General features: G+C 44.5%; 1 protein-coding gene across 6 annotated transcripts in view; it reads right to left on the bottom strand.

Annotated features, from left to right (window-relative positions):
• Window positions 1-2,136: 2,136 nt before the first annotated feature.
• The window catches only part of MED12L (mediator complex subunit 12L), a 201,831-nt gene continuing 184,434 nt past the window's right edge, over window positions 2,137-19,533 (bottom strand). For 2 of the 6 annotated variants that reach the window (XM_077348673.1, XM_077348674.1), the window contains 3 exons: window positions 19,304-19,460; window positions 18,769-18,843; window positions 10,640-12,395 (listed from right to left, as the gene is read on the bottom strand). In XM_077348673.1, the coding sequence (XP_077204788.1) occupies window positions 12,231-12,395; window positions 18,769-18,843; window positions 19,304-19,460 (397 nt within the window). In that variant the 3' untranslated portion in view covers window positions 10,640-12,230. Of the gene's footprint in view, window positions 2,901-6,229; window positions 6,312-10,639; window positions 12,396-18,768; window positions 18,844-19,303; window positions 19,461-19,533 lie in introns of those variants that run through there. The other 4 variants (XM_077348671.1, XM_077348670.1, XM_077348672.1 and 1 more) reach the window with 4 other exon arrangements.

Below are 19,533 nucleotides of genomic sequence, written 5' to 3' on the forward strand. Positions count from 1 at the left end.
TGAACATATAATAATCTTGAAAAGAAATTCAGAATGACATATTCTCAGTTTGCCCCCAAGGGTTTTCCATAAACATATGCAACAATGCACACACAAAAATAACATAATAAAGAGTCTGACATTCTATAAGAACATAAAATTACATTGGATGGTAATGCAATGGAAATTATTTTATTTTATATAATTGACTAGGGTTCTTTTTTAAAGATTGTTTATTCACAGTAAACCTTACTGTAATCTTATCACAAGGTAAATGAAAAGTTCATACAGAAACATGGCAAAATAGTCCCAAGTATCTCTAAATGCCCTACACAATTCACATTCAAAATTTGTGCATCTAATTCTATAAACATAGCACAATATACTCAAAATTTCACAAAACAGTAGTGGTTTTGGTTCCTCAAATATGAGCCAGTATCACTGCACAAGATTAAAATATTTTGTCTTCCATAATAATAAATTTAATTCATAATTTACTTGTGCTTTACAGCAAAGTTATAAATACAACAATATTTACACAACTAAAAAAGTTCAAACTTAGCCATTGTATGAAACAAGGAATAACTATTGTCTCTGGGACTAGAAAACTAGGGTCAGGTTCTCACAAACACCAGGTAAGGTGGTGATTTGTATCTGGATGATACTACTCGGAGGCCAATTCCGCATGGTGGCCTCACTGGGGACACGTGAACCATTATGGGAATGTCATCTACAAACATGTACTGTCCAGATTCAGACTGGGACTAGTGTGTGTAGTGAGAGAGGGCTTAATCCTTCCCAGACATTAAACAAACCCAAGGAGTTGCTGGTTGGGGAAACATGGCTCCATCAGAACATGTACATTTCCCCAACAAGCAGACAAGTAGCTTCTTAGGGCTGTTTGAGAATGGGCAAATGATGTAGATTAAATACTTGTTGTCGTTCTCCCCCCTGCCCCCGCATCCTACAGTCCCTACCTGAATTGGGTTCCTGCATACCTGCAAACTAGGTTTTCAGCATGGAACTACCTCTACACATATAATTGAAAGTCCTCAGGGCAACAGGAGACTTTTGTGACATGAACCAGCCATCAGAGTTTAGGTAGGTGGACTCATATGGCAAACAAGCACTACTTAGCCCAGCCAGAAGTGCTGCTTAGTCCTAACATATTTGTTTTTCTATATCTATCACCTGAGAACTTGCCTGGTCTCTGAAGTGGTTCAGGAGAGTCACAGGTTTAGCTCCTAAAAAGATATTTATGCAAACTACATCTAGTTCGCTGAGGTTCATTGCTAAATGTCATGCCAAAGTAGTAACCTAGTGTTTCAGAAAACACTTGTTTCCCCTGCATTATGAAATTGTTACGGAAGCTATTAGTTAAATCTTTTTAAAACATTTTTCTGAAACTATTTTGGAAAATACACACACACTTGGTAATAAAAAAGCCTCCTCCTGTTACATTCTGCAGTTGGCCTGTGTTTGCATACTTCAAGAGAAACAGGACAAGAAACGTGTGTGTTTAGCAGCTCTGATCTCTATTTCATTCACTTTCTTTACACCTCATCTTTCTCCATGATGTGGACCCAGAGTGGCTTCTATCATTCTCTGCTCCTTCATTTTATCATCACAACAACCTTGTGAGGTAGGTGATACTGACAGTGTGACCAGCCGAAGGTCACCCAGCAAGCTTCCATGGCAGAGTGGTGATTTGAACATTGGTCTATACCAGACCCTAGTCCGATACTCTGGTCACCACAACACACTGGCTGTCAACTAGAAGGCTAGACTGTTCATTTTCTATAGCTGGGCACATGTGTACCAGTTCAAGTTGCAAATAAGGGATGGCATTTTGTTTGCTCTATCAAAAAAAAAAAAAAAGTACACCAGTATAAAAAAGTTCAACCCTGCCTGTTCCCTGATTTTGCTAAGGTTTTTTTGTTCTTTATTTGCAGGGTGTATTCTTTTAAAGTGAATGAAAAATATAAGCCCTACCTGCAGTGGTCTAACAGCACATCCACTGCATTCTTCTGCATATGTAGGCCAGAACTCTATACCTCTGACTTCATAAGACTTAAGAATGAGTAACAGCTCAGAACTGCAACCTGAAATTAGCAAAACTGTTGTGATTTTTCTTGGGGCATATAATGCCCCTCTGAAGAAAGTCCCCAGTGGTTATTTAGGACTTGATTTCTTGTTTTGATCCTTCAGAAAGCGCTCATGTGGCTGAAATCTGCATTGAAAAGAAAATCTAGCAAATTGTATTATTATTGAACTGTAGTATTTTCACAGAAACTTTATAAATACAAGTAAGGATCCACCTTTGGGAACTTTATTACTATCAGGAAATTAAGGGGGTGGAAAAGCACAGGACATTTGAAACAATTAATTTTATAAAGTGCTTTAAGAAAGCTACAAACAAGATCAAAATCAACATATTGGAAATCAATATACAGTTGACCAAATACTAAAAAGTGAAAATAATCATTTATGCAAAAAGAAAAAAAGGAAATTCCTTCCTACTTAGTAGTTTGGTCCAGCACAGTTCTTAAGAAGGAAAAAAAAACCTGATATTGTTTCCCTCAAAAAGAAAGTCAGGATTTTTAATCCTCTTGGGAAAAAGTATTAATACCTACAAGCACCAAATATATATATTCTGCAGCAACAATGTTCTTCATATAGGCCCACATAATCCATGTTTAAAATTATTATATGCAAAGAAAAAAAAATGCACCTATTTCTGACATAGTCACATCAGCTGCAGCACAAAAAAAGAGGGAAATTCTAATAACTGTTTCCAATTCTTCAGTGCAAGTCCTGTGTTTCCTATATTTCAGTGCAAACACTTCGTCTTGCGCCCGTCTTCCAGATTCAGAAATGTGAAGGGTGACCATAGGGGTTCATACCTTGCTGTGGCTGGTTACCTAGGAAGCAGCAACAACAAAAAACCAATAACATTTTAGACACTATACACAAAGACTGAAACCCAGATTGCTGAAATCAACAGGACTTATTTCCAAGTAAATGTGCAGAGGATCAGGAAAAGGGCTCACTTCAAACTGGCCTTACTTCCAAATAAATACGTTTGGGAAGAAGGCAGATAACAGGGTGTTTCTGATGCAGGCTGACTCTCCTTGCGTTCGCCCTTCTTACCACATCCTTATCTGGTTCCAGCTTTTGCATGGATTTTCAGTTCTCCCCCCCCCCCCCAGAGGTTTAGCCTCTTTCACTCAGGCTCCCTGCACATCTATTCACTTAAACCTTGTTTTAAAACTGTTCTGATTACGAAAGAGACCAGTCAACACGATGGCAAGGTGGGAGGAAGGCTGCTTTGTGACTGGAACAAGGATCAGCCAACGCTCTGCCTTCTAGTAGAAAGGGGAAGAACAAAGCATTCCTGGACTTAGTTCAGTCTGGAGGTCTGTCCATCTGCTGTGCATATCTAGAGTAGGTCATCCATTCAATCTTCACTCACATCTGTCTTCACCCTAACATAGCAATATTCCGTATAAGGACAACAATTATTTTAATGGTTTCGGTATTTTTAACTGTTATTGTATAAACCACCCTGGGACAGCTGCACAGATAGGGGCACTTTAGAAATTTGACAATAAATAAATAAGAAACCCTGTCCAACTAGTCTTGCAAACTGTTTCAAACACCAGCCCAACCAGTTTCCCTGGAGGGCCAACATACAGGGCACAGAGGCCAAGGCCTTCCCCTGATGCTCTCTCAGCACTAGTATTCAAAGGTTTGCTGCCTCAGGACATGGAGGTTCCATTCACTGATCATAACTAGTAGCAACTGATGGGCCTATCTCTCATGAATCTATACAACTCACTCTTAAACTAATCTATGCTCATAGTCAGCACTGTGTCCGCCGACAGTGATTTTCACAGTCTAATTACTCATGGACTTAAAAAAAAACATGTTTATCTGTCACAAGCCTCTTGCCCATCATTTTCACTGGGTGCCCCAAAATTTATCATTGTAGAAAAAAGCTAAAAAGCTTTCTCTATCCACTTTCTCAACTCCATGCATAATTTTATAAGTCTCTTATCAGGTTTCCACTTGGCCATCTTTTTTTTCAGACTAAAAAGTTCCAGATTCTTCAGGCTTTCATTATAGGAACTGTGCTCCAATAACTTAATCATCTTGATTGCCCTGATCTGTGCTTTTTTTCCAGCTCTGCAATATCTGTTTTGAGATAGAGTGACCAGAATACAGTATACAGTAGAGGTGGGCTCAGATTGGAAAATTCCAGTTTGGTTCAGGATGTTCCCAAACCCCCAATGACCTGACTCCCCCCCCCCAACCTCCCCAAAAAACCCAATAAATGCATTAAAGAAGGGGGAAGTCAAACAGTCAGCTAAAATGGCTTCCTGCCAAACAGCTGATCCTGTGGAGAGCTTGCTTTCTGCAGGATATGCTTGGGGTCTGTAGGACTGCCCAGTGCAGACTGGGCAGCAAAGCAGACCCCACCAAACAGCTGATCACGTGGACAGCAAGCTCTCTGCATGATCGGTTTGTGGTCTGCTGGGATGCCAATTCAGCAGGCTGGTTCCCTTCATTCCTTTTGAAAGCAAGGGAAGTAAATTGGCATGCTAAAATGGCTTACAGCCAATTTAGGCTGACAGCATAGTGTTCTCTGGTCAGCCTAAAAAGGCTGCCAAGCAAACTGTACAAAAGTCCATGAAAGGTTCTGGGAAGCACAACCCAAGGCAATTGCACAGGAAATTTTGGTTCATGCCCATCCTTAGTATATAATATTCAAATGAGGCTGCATCACAATAGTGGCTATTTTATTTTCAATTGTTTTACTGATAACCTCAGCATAGAATTTGTTTTTTTCACCACTACATACACTCAACGGGTGCCTAAAGTTAGGGTTTTTGTTCCAGCGTGCATCACCTCATGCTTACTGACCTTGAACTTATTTGCCATGTGGTTGCCTACTAGTTTAGAGACAGCCTCCTGCTGCTTCAGAGTCTTCCTTGGTTCATCTGACTACTTTGATATCATTGGCAAACTTGGCTACTACACCATGCATCCCAGTTCCATATTACAACTCCTCTAAGGCAGGGGTAGTCAACCTGTGGTCCTCTAGATGTCCATGGACATTTGCTGGCAGGGGCTCATGGGAATTATAGTCCATGAACATCTGGAGGACCACAGGTTGACTACCCCTGCTCTAAGGGAACTGTTAGCTGTGGATGTCAGGACAGCATCGCTGCAGTGAAATTACAGTAAACGCTGCCTGCTGAACTTGCGATCCACAAAATTAAATCACAGCCAACCAGCTATCTTTTGTGGCATGCTTGGTGCTTGATGCCCTTACCCAGATAGGCCAGGATGACCCAATCTTGTCAGATCTTGGAAGCTAAACAAGGTCAACCTTGGCTAGCATTTGGGTGGGAAACCAGAGGCAGGCAATGAGAAACCACCTACAGTGGCTGGATGGATCAAAGTTCTACACTCCCAACATTTGTTAAATGCACACATTATTTAGACACCTTGCAAATGTCTGACTTAACTTCCCCCAAGTAATTCCATCAATCATAGTCTGTATCCAGTTTATCATCATCCTCACAACTGACAGATCACAAAATTACAGAATCATAGAGTTGAAAGGGGCCATACAAGCCATCTAGTCCAACCCCTTGCTCAATGCAGGACCAGCCCAAAGCATCCTAAAGCATCCAAGAAAGTGTTATCCAACCTTTGCTTGAAGACTGCCAGTGAGGGGGAGCTCACCACCTCCTTAGGCAGCCTATTCCACTGCTGAACTACTCTGTTAAAGGTTTTTCCTGATATCTAGCCTATATCGTTGTATTTGTAGTTTAATCCCATTAGTGCGTGTGCTTTCCTCTGCAGCCAACGGGAACAGCATCCTGCCCTCCTCCAAGTGACAACCTTTCAAATACTTAAAGAGGGCTATTATGTCCCCTCTCAACCTCCTTTTCTCCAGGCTGAACTAGTTTAATCAACCATTTCGGCATTCTAGATCAGAGCTGTGCAACTTGAGAGCAAATCGACAGAAATGCTGGCTGATACTCTCCCAGTCCCTGCTAAAGAAATGTCCATGTGTGTGGCACTTTTCAAGACTTATGACTAAAAAAGAGAGAGAGAGGGAGTCACTTACTGAGTTATCAGAACTGCCTACGACCAGATTTATTCTATCAAGGCAATGTCAAAAATGTGTCCAGAAGATGCAAGAGGTCAGTTGTGGAGACATAAAAAGCTGCATACTTACTTGACAGCTGTTTCTGGAGTTGTCTGACGAGAGCAGCTGTCTGTTGTTGCTGTTGTGTCTGTTGCAAGCCTTGCCTTGGGAACTGTAACAGTCAGCATCAGAAGAAATTAGCAAAATACTGCTATGGTTCACAGCCCGAGCTGCCATTAACAGAAAGATGCTACTTAGGAAGGTCAGGAGAGAAGACATGGTCATTTTGTCCCTTTCCTTGTACACTGATTCTTGTAACTTTGGGGTGGGAGGGAAGTGTCAATCCAGTGCACTCTTATTAGAACATTTTTTAGACTTAGAAATATGACTTCAGTAGATCCTGTTCAGCACCAAGCAGAGAACATAAGAAAAGCCATGCTGGATCAGACCAAAAGCCCATTTAGTCTAGCAATCTGTTCACACAGCGGTTGGCCAGCTACCTCTAGAAAGGATGCAACAGAATCCTTCTACCTAATCCTCCAGAGCAGTGGTCCCCAACCCCCGGTCCGGGGACCGGTGCCGGTCCGCAGATCAGTTGGTAACGGTCCGAGACTCCTCCTCATCCTCCTTCCTGACTGCTGCCTCGGGGGCTGCCCTGACACTCTGCCACCGGCTCACCTTTGGTGCTCTCCGGCGGCCGCCATGGCTGGGGCTCCCCCTCAGCGTGGCACTGTGCAGCTGCTGCTGGCAGTGCTCCCCAACGGACGGCGGGAAAGCAAGTGGAGCAGGGACTCAGGCGGCGATGACGTCCCTCGGCAAAAGACTATCCCCCGTACGGGCCTCAGTAAAATTGTCAAGCATTGACTGGTCCCCGGTGATAAAAAAGGTTGGGGACCACTGCTCCAGAGGCACACTGCCTCTGATACTAGAGGAAGCAGATACCCATCATGACTCATGGCCATTGACAGACATGGGTTTGTCTAGTCTCTTTTCGAAGTAATGGTGCTGCCCAAGTGAATTGCTTGCAAACTGTACACACCCTGTATCTCACAGTGACTGTGACCAATTGCCCTCAACACCATCCCAGTGCCATCATAGAGTTGTAAGATACCTCCAGGGTCATCTCCACCCCCTGTACAATGCAAGAACTCACAACTACCTGCCCACCCATAGTGGCCCCAATTTCATGCTCAAGTGATCCCTCCACCAAAAATCTCCAGAATCCAGCCTGGCTTGGCCATGACCTCAGACAAGGCATTCTGTCTTAACCCCCCCCCTCATTTTTTAAAGGGGATATATTGTCACAATGATTCTGAGGGTATAACATGTTGGGCACTAACGTTATGCTAGGATAATTATAAGTATCATACTTTTATTCCCTTTTTCAGTTGAAAACTGTATCCCTTAACCCTTTACAAGAATTAAAATGGGAGGCTCTCAACATAAAATATATGTGCAAATCGGATAAAAATATGATATACCTGAAGCTATGCTGCCCATCTGGATCATGCTAGCATGAAGCAGCACATGTACTGTGAAGGGAGGGGAGTGCTAGGACATGGAGGTCAAGTCATACTTTACTCTATTTCACTTCCCACAAAAATGATCAAAATCTAGCTCGATGTTCACTCAGAAGATAATGGCTCCCTTTGGAATTGTTCTTTTATGTGTTTATGGCTGTTTGGATTAAGTACAATGCTTGCTGGGGAGTTTAGAGGCCTATATTCTAGTTCGAGTCCAGCTAATAATATTTTCCATACATTCAGGCAAATTCCTTTAGACTGAGTTTTCTCAGATAAATGATCAACAGCTGGCAGTTAGCAAAAGCTGCATGCAAGGAAGGTGAAAAGAATCTAAACCAATGTGATAATAGCAGTATTTCAGGTAGAGCGTGTAAGAAAACATTAAAGGAAATGCCATGGAAAATGTAAATAATGCTGCAAACCTGTGGATTTGAAAACAATATAGTAAAATGGATTCCTTTTCTCTGGATTCTGTCTGAGCATCTCTGTGTAGTTATCTCTATGCAGCCCAGCTAGGCATAAAATAGTGAAAACTGTTGTCTTCCTAGACAAAGCAGGCCAATCTGACTGGCCAGAACACTTCAGAAATCTGAAGACTCTGAATGGGTTTGTGGATTTCGTGGTAAAACTCCAACTGGGGGGAATCCCACACATCCTCATTGAAAGTGGTTTTTGCTTCACCACATTTAATCTTGAAGATGTGGAAATGAAAACAGCTTTGAGGGTTTAAGTGGAAAGAACCCCCTGATTTCCAGAGGCCATTACATTACTTTTGCAATGCAAGCCGTTTGACCTACAAGATCCTTTTCCTCAAACCACAACCTACAATTTGATGTTGCATGTTTTGTCAGTGTGATTAGTAATGGATTAAAAAAATACGAAATAAATTCAAGATTGTGACATGAAGTAGATTAAGGCTCATTCACTACGAGAAATCGGCCAAATATTTATTTTTAAAAGATATGTTGACAATCCTGCACCAGCAAGAAATGGAAAAAAATTGGTCAAAACATCTCTTTCCCATATGTTCCTTCTAGAAGGCATTATTTATCATTCCGAGAATTCAACATGTTTCTTTGTGTCTTCAGAGTTGCATTTTCAATTGGTGGTAAACCAGCAGAGATGATGATATGATAACTTAGAGGGGAAATGCTGTTTTGTTGTTTTATGACATTCTCCCCCTCCCCACAATAAAAAGAGTTGAGTAAATCGGTCTTCCCCAAGCAGAACCCATGCAGAATACAGAGTCTTGGTTTGCCTATGAACTCTATTCAGAATGAATAAATTAATCTCCCCAAATCTGCATTTTAGCTCAGGGGTAGTCAACCTGTCGTCCTCCAGATTTTCATGGACTACAATTCCCATGAGCCCCTGCCAGCGTTTCCTGTTTCAGCTGCTCTCACAAAAGTCCTGATCAGTCATTGTCCAGCTTCACACAACTGCCATATGGTCTGCGAGGGGTAACGTACGTGCATTCCAGCTCTGGCACATGTGTTCCAGAACCTCATATGTGTCAGTGAAATGTAGCAACTGAAAAACATCCTGATCTTTTCAGGAACTTGGCCAATGAAGAAGAACAACAAAAAAATTCCCTTAGTTTTTACTGTTAGTAAAGAGCCAGTGTGGTATGAAATTTAGTGTCACACAATTTCAGCCTACCTACCCCACAGGGTTGTTGTGAGGATAAAACAGAGAAGGGAAGAATGTTGTGTGCTATTTTGGATCTCTATTAGGGATAAAGGTGGAATATTAAGTAAAAAATAGTACTAAAGTTAAAAGTATTAGAGCCAGGACATTCCTCCCCTCAGTTATCTTCCAACGAGTTTCCTGTTAGTAGAACAACAGACCAAAAACAAGGTTTTGATAATAAACTGTTTCTTAAAAATCATGGAATACCCAGCTGGCTGCTCTAATGTTGCATTCACATTTTTTTTTTGTAGGTATGTGGACATGCGTCCCTCAAATGCACTATTGATCTCAACCTTGTATAACAAACCAAAAAGATATTAGAAAACCACACAGAGTTATATGTCTAAAAGCCTAACTGATAAATTGCAGCTGTGTATTTCATATCAACATTCTTAAAGAAACATAACAGAAGTCCAGTAACATTTCTAAAAGCCCTATTAAAGTTGCTTGCTTCTTAGAAAGACCCGGTCTAATGTCTCAAAACATTGTTGCAGATAACTATATTTGTCCCAGGTCACTAACTGGAGATTCCTAAGCATGCCTCTAGACTTCGGGTCAGTTTGTAGAATCCCTAAGAAGATCTGTGAGTATTATTCTAAAATGCCTACATTTAGCATATGGTAAATATAGTTTACAAATACCTTTTGGGTTTGTTATACAAGATTGAGATAAATAGCGCATTTGAGGGATGTATGTCCACACAGAGGCTTGATCCTACAAAAAAAATGTGAATGCAACGTTAGAGCAGCCAGCGGAGTATTCCATGTTTTTAAAGAAACAGTTTATTACCAAAATATTGTTTTTAGTCTGTTGTTCTACTAACAGAAAACTTGTTGGAAGATCACCGATAAATGGGAAGTTCCAAGTGGGGTGTTACCAGAGTCCCATCTTATCTGATCACCCTGTCTACCCATTGTATTACTTATTCACTATGTTTAAGACTTGAACATGTTGTGCATGGTTATGTTGCCTTCAGTTTACTAGGTAGTAATTTATTGGCTATTAAGCCATTTGTTAACTTTGTATAAACCCTGGAGATGTGTGTTTCGTTGCATGCTGCTTGTTCAATTTGTATTAGTTAGAATAACAGACATTCTTGCAGATGTTATGACACTGCATTAAAGCAGGGGTAGTCAACCTGTGGTCCTCCAGATGTTCATGGACTACAATTCCCGTGAGCCCCTGACAGCATTTGCTGGCAGGGGCTCATGGGAATTGTAGTCCATGAACATCTGGAGGACCACAGGTTGACTACCCCTGCATTAAAGAATTATTTTCTTATCAGGGGTGGTTTTGTATTATATAAGGTAAATGTAATCCTTTCTTGGATACCACTGTATTACTGTGTTTCTAAATCACAAAGTTTTCTGGGAGAACTGCTCTGCAAGAATAACCCTGAGAGAACTGTGAGTGGCCCAAGGTCACCCAGCTGGCTGCATGTGGAAGAGTGGGGAATCAAGCCCAGTTCTCTATATTAGAATCTGCCATTCTTAACCACTAAACTAAGCTGGAGCAAATAGTGTTGTCAGCTCCAAGCTGGGAAACTCATGGATGGAGCCTGGGAAGGACATGGACCTCGGTGGGGTACAAGGCCAAAGAGTCCCCCTCCAAAGCAGCCATTTTCTCCAGGTGAACTGATCTCCGTAGACTCGGAGATGAACTGTAATTCCGGGAGATCCCCCGGCCCCACCTGCAGGCTGGCATCCTTAGGCACTGCTGGGCCATAGACAGACACTGTAAAGGGGGATTGCAGTCAGGGGGTGGGGGGAGGACATACAGGCTCATACTGGAAGAGTAGTGAGAGCATTGCTAGAGTTTATTTACAATGCTGTAAAGGAGATGAGATTTTGAGTGGTGCCTTAAGGAATGAGTGCATAGCTCCTATGAATAAAGCAGCCTGGGAGAAGGGGGTGGCTAACAATTAATGTTACAGGCAAGGTCAACAGGTACCTCTTCTGAGTCTAATGCAGCAGGGCATTCTCAACAGCACATGGAGATAAACAGAAGGGCAACTGAGGATCCAGGCTAGTAAGTACACACACAGCTGAGCAACAAAGCAGAGGCAATATCTCAGGGGCTTGTTTCAGAAGCTGCTGTCCAGAACCAACTAAGTCCATCAGAAATATAACCTACTTATTTATTATTTATTTAGCAATCTTGCATGTTCTTTGTGGAACTCAAGGTGGCATAGAAAGGATTCCCAGGAGGTCTCCCACTCAGCAGAGCCAGGGCTGCTACGTTTCAGCAAGTCTGCCTTCCAGCCACACTCTGGGACATCGTTGGTTGGGTATCATGATGAAGAGAAACATGCCAGCTGATAAAGCGAGTGTGAAATACTCCATCCCAGCACCCATAAAGTCTAGGATTACCAGCTCCAGGCTGGCAAATACCTGAAGATATGAAGAGAGCTTGGGGAGTTTGGGGAGGGGCAGTTGTTCAATGGGATATCATGCCTTCCAAATAAGTCTCAAAATAGTTCAGGTTAGGCACAGATCACAAAAAATCACGTTACACTTTCAACCCATTGCAACAGACAGCACCTGGGCAAGGAGGTTTTGAGTGCTGTAACAATAGCTAAGGGCAGTGAGGGGCAAACACAGCAAGGGCTACAGGCTGCTCTTCTTTCTTTTTATCCTTTAGCTGGTGATTGGTGGAGCAGGTTGTCCTCTCAGCCAATGCGCTGCTGTAGGTGCCGCTGGATTTTTTGCCTTGTTTAAAATATACTTCCATTCTTGGTGATTGGTGGCAGTAGTTTTGGCCATATGGATAGTCAATCACTGGTTTCTAAGGTCTTCCTCAATCTGTTTAAGCCATGTTTTGTTTTGTTTGGCGCTATTCGTTGGATCTTCCATTCAGTTGGCCGTTCTCGCCAGAGGAGTTTACGAGGCAGTCTGCTGGTGTTCATTCTGCGGACATGGCCAAACCACTGCAGTCTGCGCCTTTTGATTTTGTTCTTTCATTTGCGGCTGGTTGTCACACAGTTGAGTGGGAGCGGAGATTCCTGGCTGTGTGCTGGAGGCCAGACAGTTGAGATATTGCGGTGTCTGTGTCAGAGAGATAAGTCTGATGGATCCTTAGCTGAGGGGAAACTCTAGAGAGAGCACTGGGTTTACAATTGACAGAGTTACTCTACACAGTGTCTGATCAACTAGGGCAGTGATTTGGCAGGGAAAATAGGGGTTTTGCTCTGAAATTAAGCCAGTTTGAGGTGAGATCTTCTAAGAAAGAGAAGGTAGAGCCCTGTCTAGTTGTAAGAGGAATTCGGGGGTATATTTCCTCAGATATGTAGAACTCTAGTAGCCTCAGAAGGTAGTGGACTACTAAATCAAATGTGTTTTGGGTTAAACACAGTAGAGAAATCTCTCAATTTAAGACAGAACTTTAACATCTGAAAGAAAATCCTGTGAACAACTAAAAAGCCTGCAACTTGAGAATTAGAAACTAACAATTAACTGATTTGTAAACAGTATAGTGATTCTTCAATGCAAATATCCCTTTCCTCTTTGTAAATAAAATGTATTAGTGGTTTTTCCCCCCCACTCTCAATGCCATTCTGACCAAGGTTTTTTTTTTTAAAGAAATACTATGCTGCCATTATGTCTACTTAAAACTTGTTTTAACATTACTTTAACTGAAAGCTAGTCACCTAAATATGCAGGCAATTAAAGCTGGAAGCCATTTTGGTGAATCTGGACAAGACAAATAGCAAAGTAATGTTAGGGCAGTCGGCATTCATGCTGCTGAAAAGAGGATGATAAATGGAGTGTTTCCCTAAGATGGATGAATCTGCCCTTGTGTCTGCTAGAAGCACATGTGATATCTCATAACTCAACGTGAAATTTAGAAGCCTTTCGCTACTGAGGAAATTGAATGAATGCTCTTTAACCCTTTTCCTACTTGTATTGGGCAAAAGGAGCTCTGACTCTTGACAGCTTATACCCCAAAAATCTTGTTGGTTTTTAAGGTGCTATGGGACTAAAAACTTGCTTTTTAACACTTTCGTAGATGAAACCTGTGGAAATTCATTGTTTTAGAGGGGGAGATTTTAGAGCACATTCAGGACCAATGGGCTGCTGTGTTTCTTGTGACCTATATCACCCACTCCTTTAACAGCCAGTACGTGTCTCAGGTGAGTCCATAAAGGTATCCTTGGGGTATCCCTCCAAAATTTCGGAGGGACTTGAGGTGATTAAAGAGCTATCAGTTCCCAAGAATTCAATGGAACAAAACCTTAGTTATTCTTTATAGGGGGCTTGAAGAACTTCAAGCAGTTAAAGTGCTGGAAGTACACAACAAGATTTAGAAGTACCTAAATCTGACTACTGCTCCTTGTTAAAGGTGTTAGGGCTGAAAGTATCCCCTGCTGAGACCTCTAATTTCTCACTCCCACCACAATTAAGGATGTCATTGGCTGTTACTCTTCTTCACTTCTGTTTGCCTCTTTCCAGTCATCTGTATTGTGGCACAAAATGCCTGGTAATGGACAGTGGTGACTACAAATGTAAACAACAGTACATTCCCTCCTAGTCCTGTGTAAACAATACCTGTTTGTATGAAACACTTTTTTAATTAAGCCACATACTGGAATCCCATAAAGTGCCTAAACAATGAATCTATAGTCAGTTTGGCAAATACATTTCTGGCATATAACTGGCTGAACCCACAGTGTTATCTCAAACCCCTAGAAAGGTAGAAGTTCTGAAGTCTTGGCTGCTGATCCGAGTCACCAGGGACATGCTGTGACTCAGGGGATGAGCTTCTGTTTTGCACAGAGAAGTCCTCAGTTTCAATTCCTTGAATCACCAGTTACAAAGAACCAGGCAGTGGGTGCTGTGAAAGACCTCTATCTGACCGTTTATGCACTGGGAACTTCACTGCCCCAGCTCCTGTGCAGGAGCACAAATCAGGAATGGATGACGTGCACCAGGCCAAATGCTCGCCCATGTGGGTGCAGGAAGAGGTGGGGCAACCCGCCACAACGAAAATTCCAGCCTGCAGCCCAGCATGAAACCTCCAGTGCATAAACGGTCTCTGAGATGCAGGAGAGCTGCTGCCAAGTAGACAGTACTGACCCTGATGGGCCAATGATCTGACCCAATATAAGGCAGCTTCATGTGTGTTCACCTTCCCCTAATTTAGACATACACACACCATTGTGTTTTGAGTTTCCTCTGGGCATCTATCATCTCCTCTTTTCTCTCTGGATGCAGGAAGAAACAAGACCAGAATGCCAGTGAAACAATATAGCATTCCAGCAACCCCTTTCTCCCTTATTTATCATCTTCAGTCCAGTTTCTTGCTATTCGCTGTTCATGACATGGATCATAGCTGAGATCTAACGTCTAGTAATAGGTAGCTGGCAGGGCAGACTGGAATTCTTCTTTATTGGAGCATTTCTTTATATGTGAATTTCTTGCCTAATGAATTTTTAAAGCTTCCTATAAACCATCTATGGAAATTTTTTTGCAATGACAGACTCACATATTTTGGCACTAAACTACAAACCCTTCCCAAAAAACCACTAAGCCTTAGGGGCAAATCAGACACGATGAGACCCATCTATACATATTTCCTCATGTATAAATATCTATTTTAAAAAAACAGAAAATGAAGCACATGTGTAAGAAGAACTCAGCTTTGCTTCAACCCTTGTGGAAATTCCAAACATGTACAGTAAAATTACTCAGGCTAGGAGCTACAGCAGGAGAAGATTGTCAACCTCCAGAGAGCACCTGGAGGTCTCCTGCTATTACAATTGGTTTCCAGATGACTCAAATCCCTGGGAATAATGGCTGGTTTGGAAGGTGGACTCTATGGCATTATAGTCTGCTGGTTCCCCTCCTCAAATCTTATCCTCTCCCCAAAATGTCTAGGCATTTTCGAACCCAGAGCTGGCACGGTCTCAAACGTGACACCCACCACCTTGTGTCAGAATTCCAAAGGTACCTGCAGGCTCAAAAAGGTGGCAGACCCCTATGCTACAAGCACTGCAATGGTATGGATTTCTGCCTTTCATATTTAAAGGCTTGTGATATTTCTTTAATATATTGGCAGGGAAAATATCGTTCTACCGCATACAAATCTGCTGCACAGTCGCAAATCTAATGTAAAGGGTCATGCTAATACTTCTGAAATGTCTCTAATGTGTCGGCCACTAGAGGGCGGTTCGACTCAAGCATCACAGAACACACAGCCACCAAATGTTCTCCAAAGTTACCATTCCTCTCAAACCGGGCAGAAAAAGTGCATAGTCACATCAATCTGCCTGTGTTATATACCAGAACTAGAGCTAGAAATTATTATTATTATTATTATTATTATTATTATTATTAGATTTATAGCCCGCCACTCCCTTGCGGCTCGTGGCGGGTAACAATATCGCAATTCCCCATTAAAACCCCATAAAACAATAATAACATTGCCAATATTGCCGGCATGGCAAGAATGGCAGCTCAACTCCCCCCCTCCCTCCCACTACTAGCGGGTGGAGAGGAGGTCCTGATGATGTTTTGCTTCGGGTCCAGAACCCGAGTCCCCGGGGGAGGCATAGATCTATTATCAGCCCCGGCCTCAACCATAAACCTGGCGGAAGAGCTCCGTCTTGCAGGCCCTGCGGAATGTTGAAAGATCCCGCAGGGCCCGCAGCTCTCCCGGGAGCTCATTCCACCAGGTCGGGGCCAGGACCGAAAAGGCCCTGGCCCTGGTCGAGGCCAGGCGTGCTTCCCTAGGGCCGGGAACGACCAACAGGTTTTCACCCGCAGAGCGCAAGGCCCTGCGAGGGGCATAGGGCGATAGGCGGTCCCTCAGGTATGTGGGTCCCAACTCGCGTAAAGCCTTGAAGGTTAGAACCAGAACCTTGAACCGGATCCGGGCAGCAATTGGCAACCAGTGCAGCTGCCTCAGAACTGGCTGGATGTGGGCCCTCCAAGATGTGCCAGTAAGGACCCTAGCAGCTGCGTTTTGCACTAGCTGAAGTTTCCGGATCAAGGACAAGGGAAGGCCCGCGTAGAGCGAGTTACAGAAATCTATTCTGGAGGTGACCGTTGCATGGATCACTGTGGCTAAGTGTTCGGGGGACAGATAGGGCGCTAATAGTCGGGCCTGGCGAAGGTGGAAAAACGCCTGGCCCGCTACTTTTTTGACCTGCGCCTCCAAAGTCAGGGAGGCATCAATGGCCACACCCAAGTTCCTGGCCTGGGACGTGATGGTGAGTTGCGTCCCTGCCAGGGTGGGTAAGCGCGCTTCCTGGTCCTGCCCCCTACGTCCCAGCCACAGGACCTCCGTCTTGGAGGGGTTGAGTTTCAGGCGACTCTGTTCGAACCATTCTGTCACTGCTTCCAAACATCTGGCGAATGGTTCCGGGGGGGAGTCCGGGCGGCCGTCCATGAGGAGATAGAGCTGGGTGTCATCAGCGTACTGGTGGCAACCCAGTCCAAAACTCCGTACCAGCTGGGCCAGAGGGCGCATAAAGATGTTGAATAATGTGGGGGAGAGGACCGCACCCTGAGGGACCCCACAAGGGAGTCTATAGGAACGCGAGAACTCATCTCCCACTGCAACCCTCTGGGTCCGGTCCTGGAGAAAGGAGCGTATCCAGCGTAACGCTGTGCCCCGTATCCCCGTGCCGGCAAGGCGGTGGACCAACAGCTCGTGGTCCACGATGTCAAAAGCGGCCGACAGGTCCAGAAGAACCAGCACTGCCGACCCGCCCTTATCCAGCTGGCGACGGAGGTCATCCAACAGGGCGACCAGCACCGTCTCCACCCCGTGGCCAGGTCGAAAGCCAGACTGATATGGATCGAATGCCGAAGTTTCTTCCAAGAATGCCAGGAGCTGGTCTGCCGCGGCCCTTTCAACCATCTTGCCCAGGAACGCCAAGTGCGACACTGGGCGATAGCTGGCAGGGTCCCGCGGATCCAGCGTAGATTTTTTCAGGAGAGGGTGAACCACTGCCCCCTTCAGCTGCTCAGGGAACTCCCCGGACTCCAGGGAGAGGTTGATAATGTCCCTGAGCTGGCCTCCTATCTTCTGGCCGCCTCCTTTAAGGAGCCATGATGGACAGGGGTCAAGGGGGCAAGTGGTCGCCCTAACTGAGCCTAGCAACTTGTCCACTTCGGATAAAGAGAGCCGTCTGAAGCCATCAAACGTCACCTCCAGAGGCGGCCAACAGGCCTCCAGTTCATTTACTGTATTAACTGTGGCGGGAAGATCGTGGCGGAGAGACGAGATTTTGTCCGCAAAATAGCTCGCAAATGCCTCACGGCCGAGTTCCAATTTGCTATTATTTTGGCGCCCCTCAAGGGCGGTAAGGGATCTAACTACCCTAAATAATTGGGCCGGGCGAGAGCTTGCGGACGCGATTTCCGTGGCAAAAAATTCACGTTTTGCCACTTTCACCGCCATCTCATACGCCCTCATAAGCGTGCGATAAGATGTTCTCGTAGCTTCGTCGCGAGTCTTCCGCCACACTCGCTCCAGTCGTCTCACTTCCCTTTTCTTCTCCCGTAGCTCCCCGGTGTACCAGGGAGCCCGTTTGAGTCGAGGGCAGAGAGGACGTTTAGGGGCGATCTCATCTATAGCAGCTGTCAGGCGGGACTGCCAGTCCGCCACCAAAGCCGCTAGTGAGTCGCCAGGAGGCATCGGGTCCCGCAGAGCATTCCGGAATCCAGTTGGATCCATAAGTCTCCGCGGGCGGGCTAGAATGCGCCCGCCGCCCAACTGGGGGGGGTGGTATCCTGAGCCGGGCCCGCAGGGCATAGTGGTCTGACCACGGCACAGCTAAAGCTGTATCCAGATCCACCTCTATCCCAGCGCCGAAAATCAAGTCGAGTGTGTGGCCGGCGTGATGGGTGGGCCCGGCAACAAATTGCGAAAGCCCTAGTGTCGCCATGGATGACACCAGGTCTCCACCATGGACTGAAGGGGGCGCGTCCGCATGGACGTTGAAGTCGCCCAGGATCAGAAGCCTGGGGTACTGCAACGCCCAGGCGGCCGCCGCCTCCAGCAGGCGGGGCAGGACATCTGGCGGCGCAAGGTCATCTCAGCCAACCACTTTTAAATACACATGAAGTCACTTCTCACATCAGCCAGTGAAACAGCTTTGTTCTTTAAGATCCCAGAAATCAATGGCGAACATGAGGCAAGATACCCCGGCTTGAACAAGGAAAAGCCCCCAACCAAAGTCTCTGCGTGTGTCTAATTCAGTTTTGAAACTGCTATTTTAAAATGGTTTAACTGCTAATTGAATACCGGTCTCTAAATATTATTTTCTGTGGCTGCTTCCACAGCTGTTTATTTTTCTGTGAACCAGAATTTTAAAAAGTTTTGCAAGACAACCTGAGCGTCCAGTAGGGCTAGTTAATACTGAGGAGGGGGAGGCTAGGCATGTTTTAAGAACATTTTAAAACATTTGCTTACCAAAGGTTGCTGAGGCTGCATTGCTTGGAGACCAAGGGCCTGCTGCTGACTTTGCTGCTGCTGCTGCAGCTGCAACTGAGAAAACATCACCACCATGACTGCAATGGTACTCATTACGATCTGCTGGCAAGACCTAATGGCCTGACACACTATAAAGTTATATGTTCAAAACAATGTATTATTCCAATGTATTATTCCACCATTTGCAGCTAAGATGGGTTCCTGTATCTTTAATATAAGATATAGCTATATATTCATATTGGGTTAGATCCTGCCCATTGCACAAGTGGAGTTGGGGACATTTTCATTGATCCCTTCTCTGTACAGAAGACCTCCACTTCTCCTCCAAGCTGTTTATGGGAGCCCCTGTTCCCGCAGAAGAGCATTTCAGCGTGGGGCAGGGGTTTGAAATGCAGCAAAGAGGAAGGAGTTGGTTGTCACAATCCTTCAGATGGAAATCCTTCCAGCTGCAGAAATTGCAGGAGGAATGCAAGTGATCCGTTCCTTGACATAGAAAGTAAGGCAAGACCCAAACCTGGAGGAGTCGCTGCTGTCGAATTTGTTGTTGTCTCTGTCTCATCTGTTCCTGAGGCATCTGAACCGAATTAAGGTTTGGGTGGGAAGCTGTGGCTGGTATGGCATCCAGTGCTCCTCCAACTAAGGGGTTCTGCTGCAAAGGCTGGTGACTCAGTCTGCAAGAAAGGAATGGATTATACACGGATTTATAGCTGGGGAAATAGATGAAAATCTGCAAGTTTAATTTTC

Source organism: Paroedura picta, chromosome 8, assembly GCF_049243985.1.
Source record: "Paroedura picta isolate Pp20150507F chromosome 8, Ppicta_v3.0, whole genome shotgun sequence".
In the NCBI taxonomy this organism is placed as follows: Eukaryota; Metazoa; Chordata; class Lepidosauria; order Squamata; family Gekkonidae; genus Paroedura; species Paroedura picta.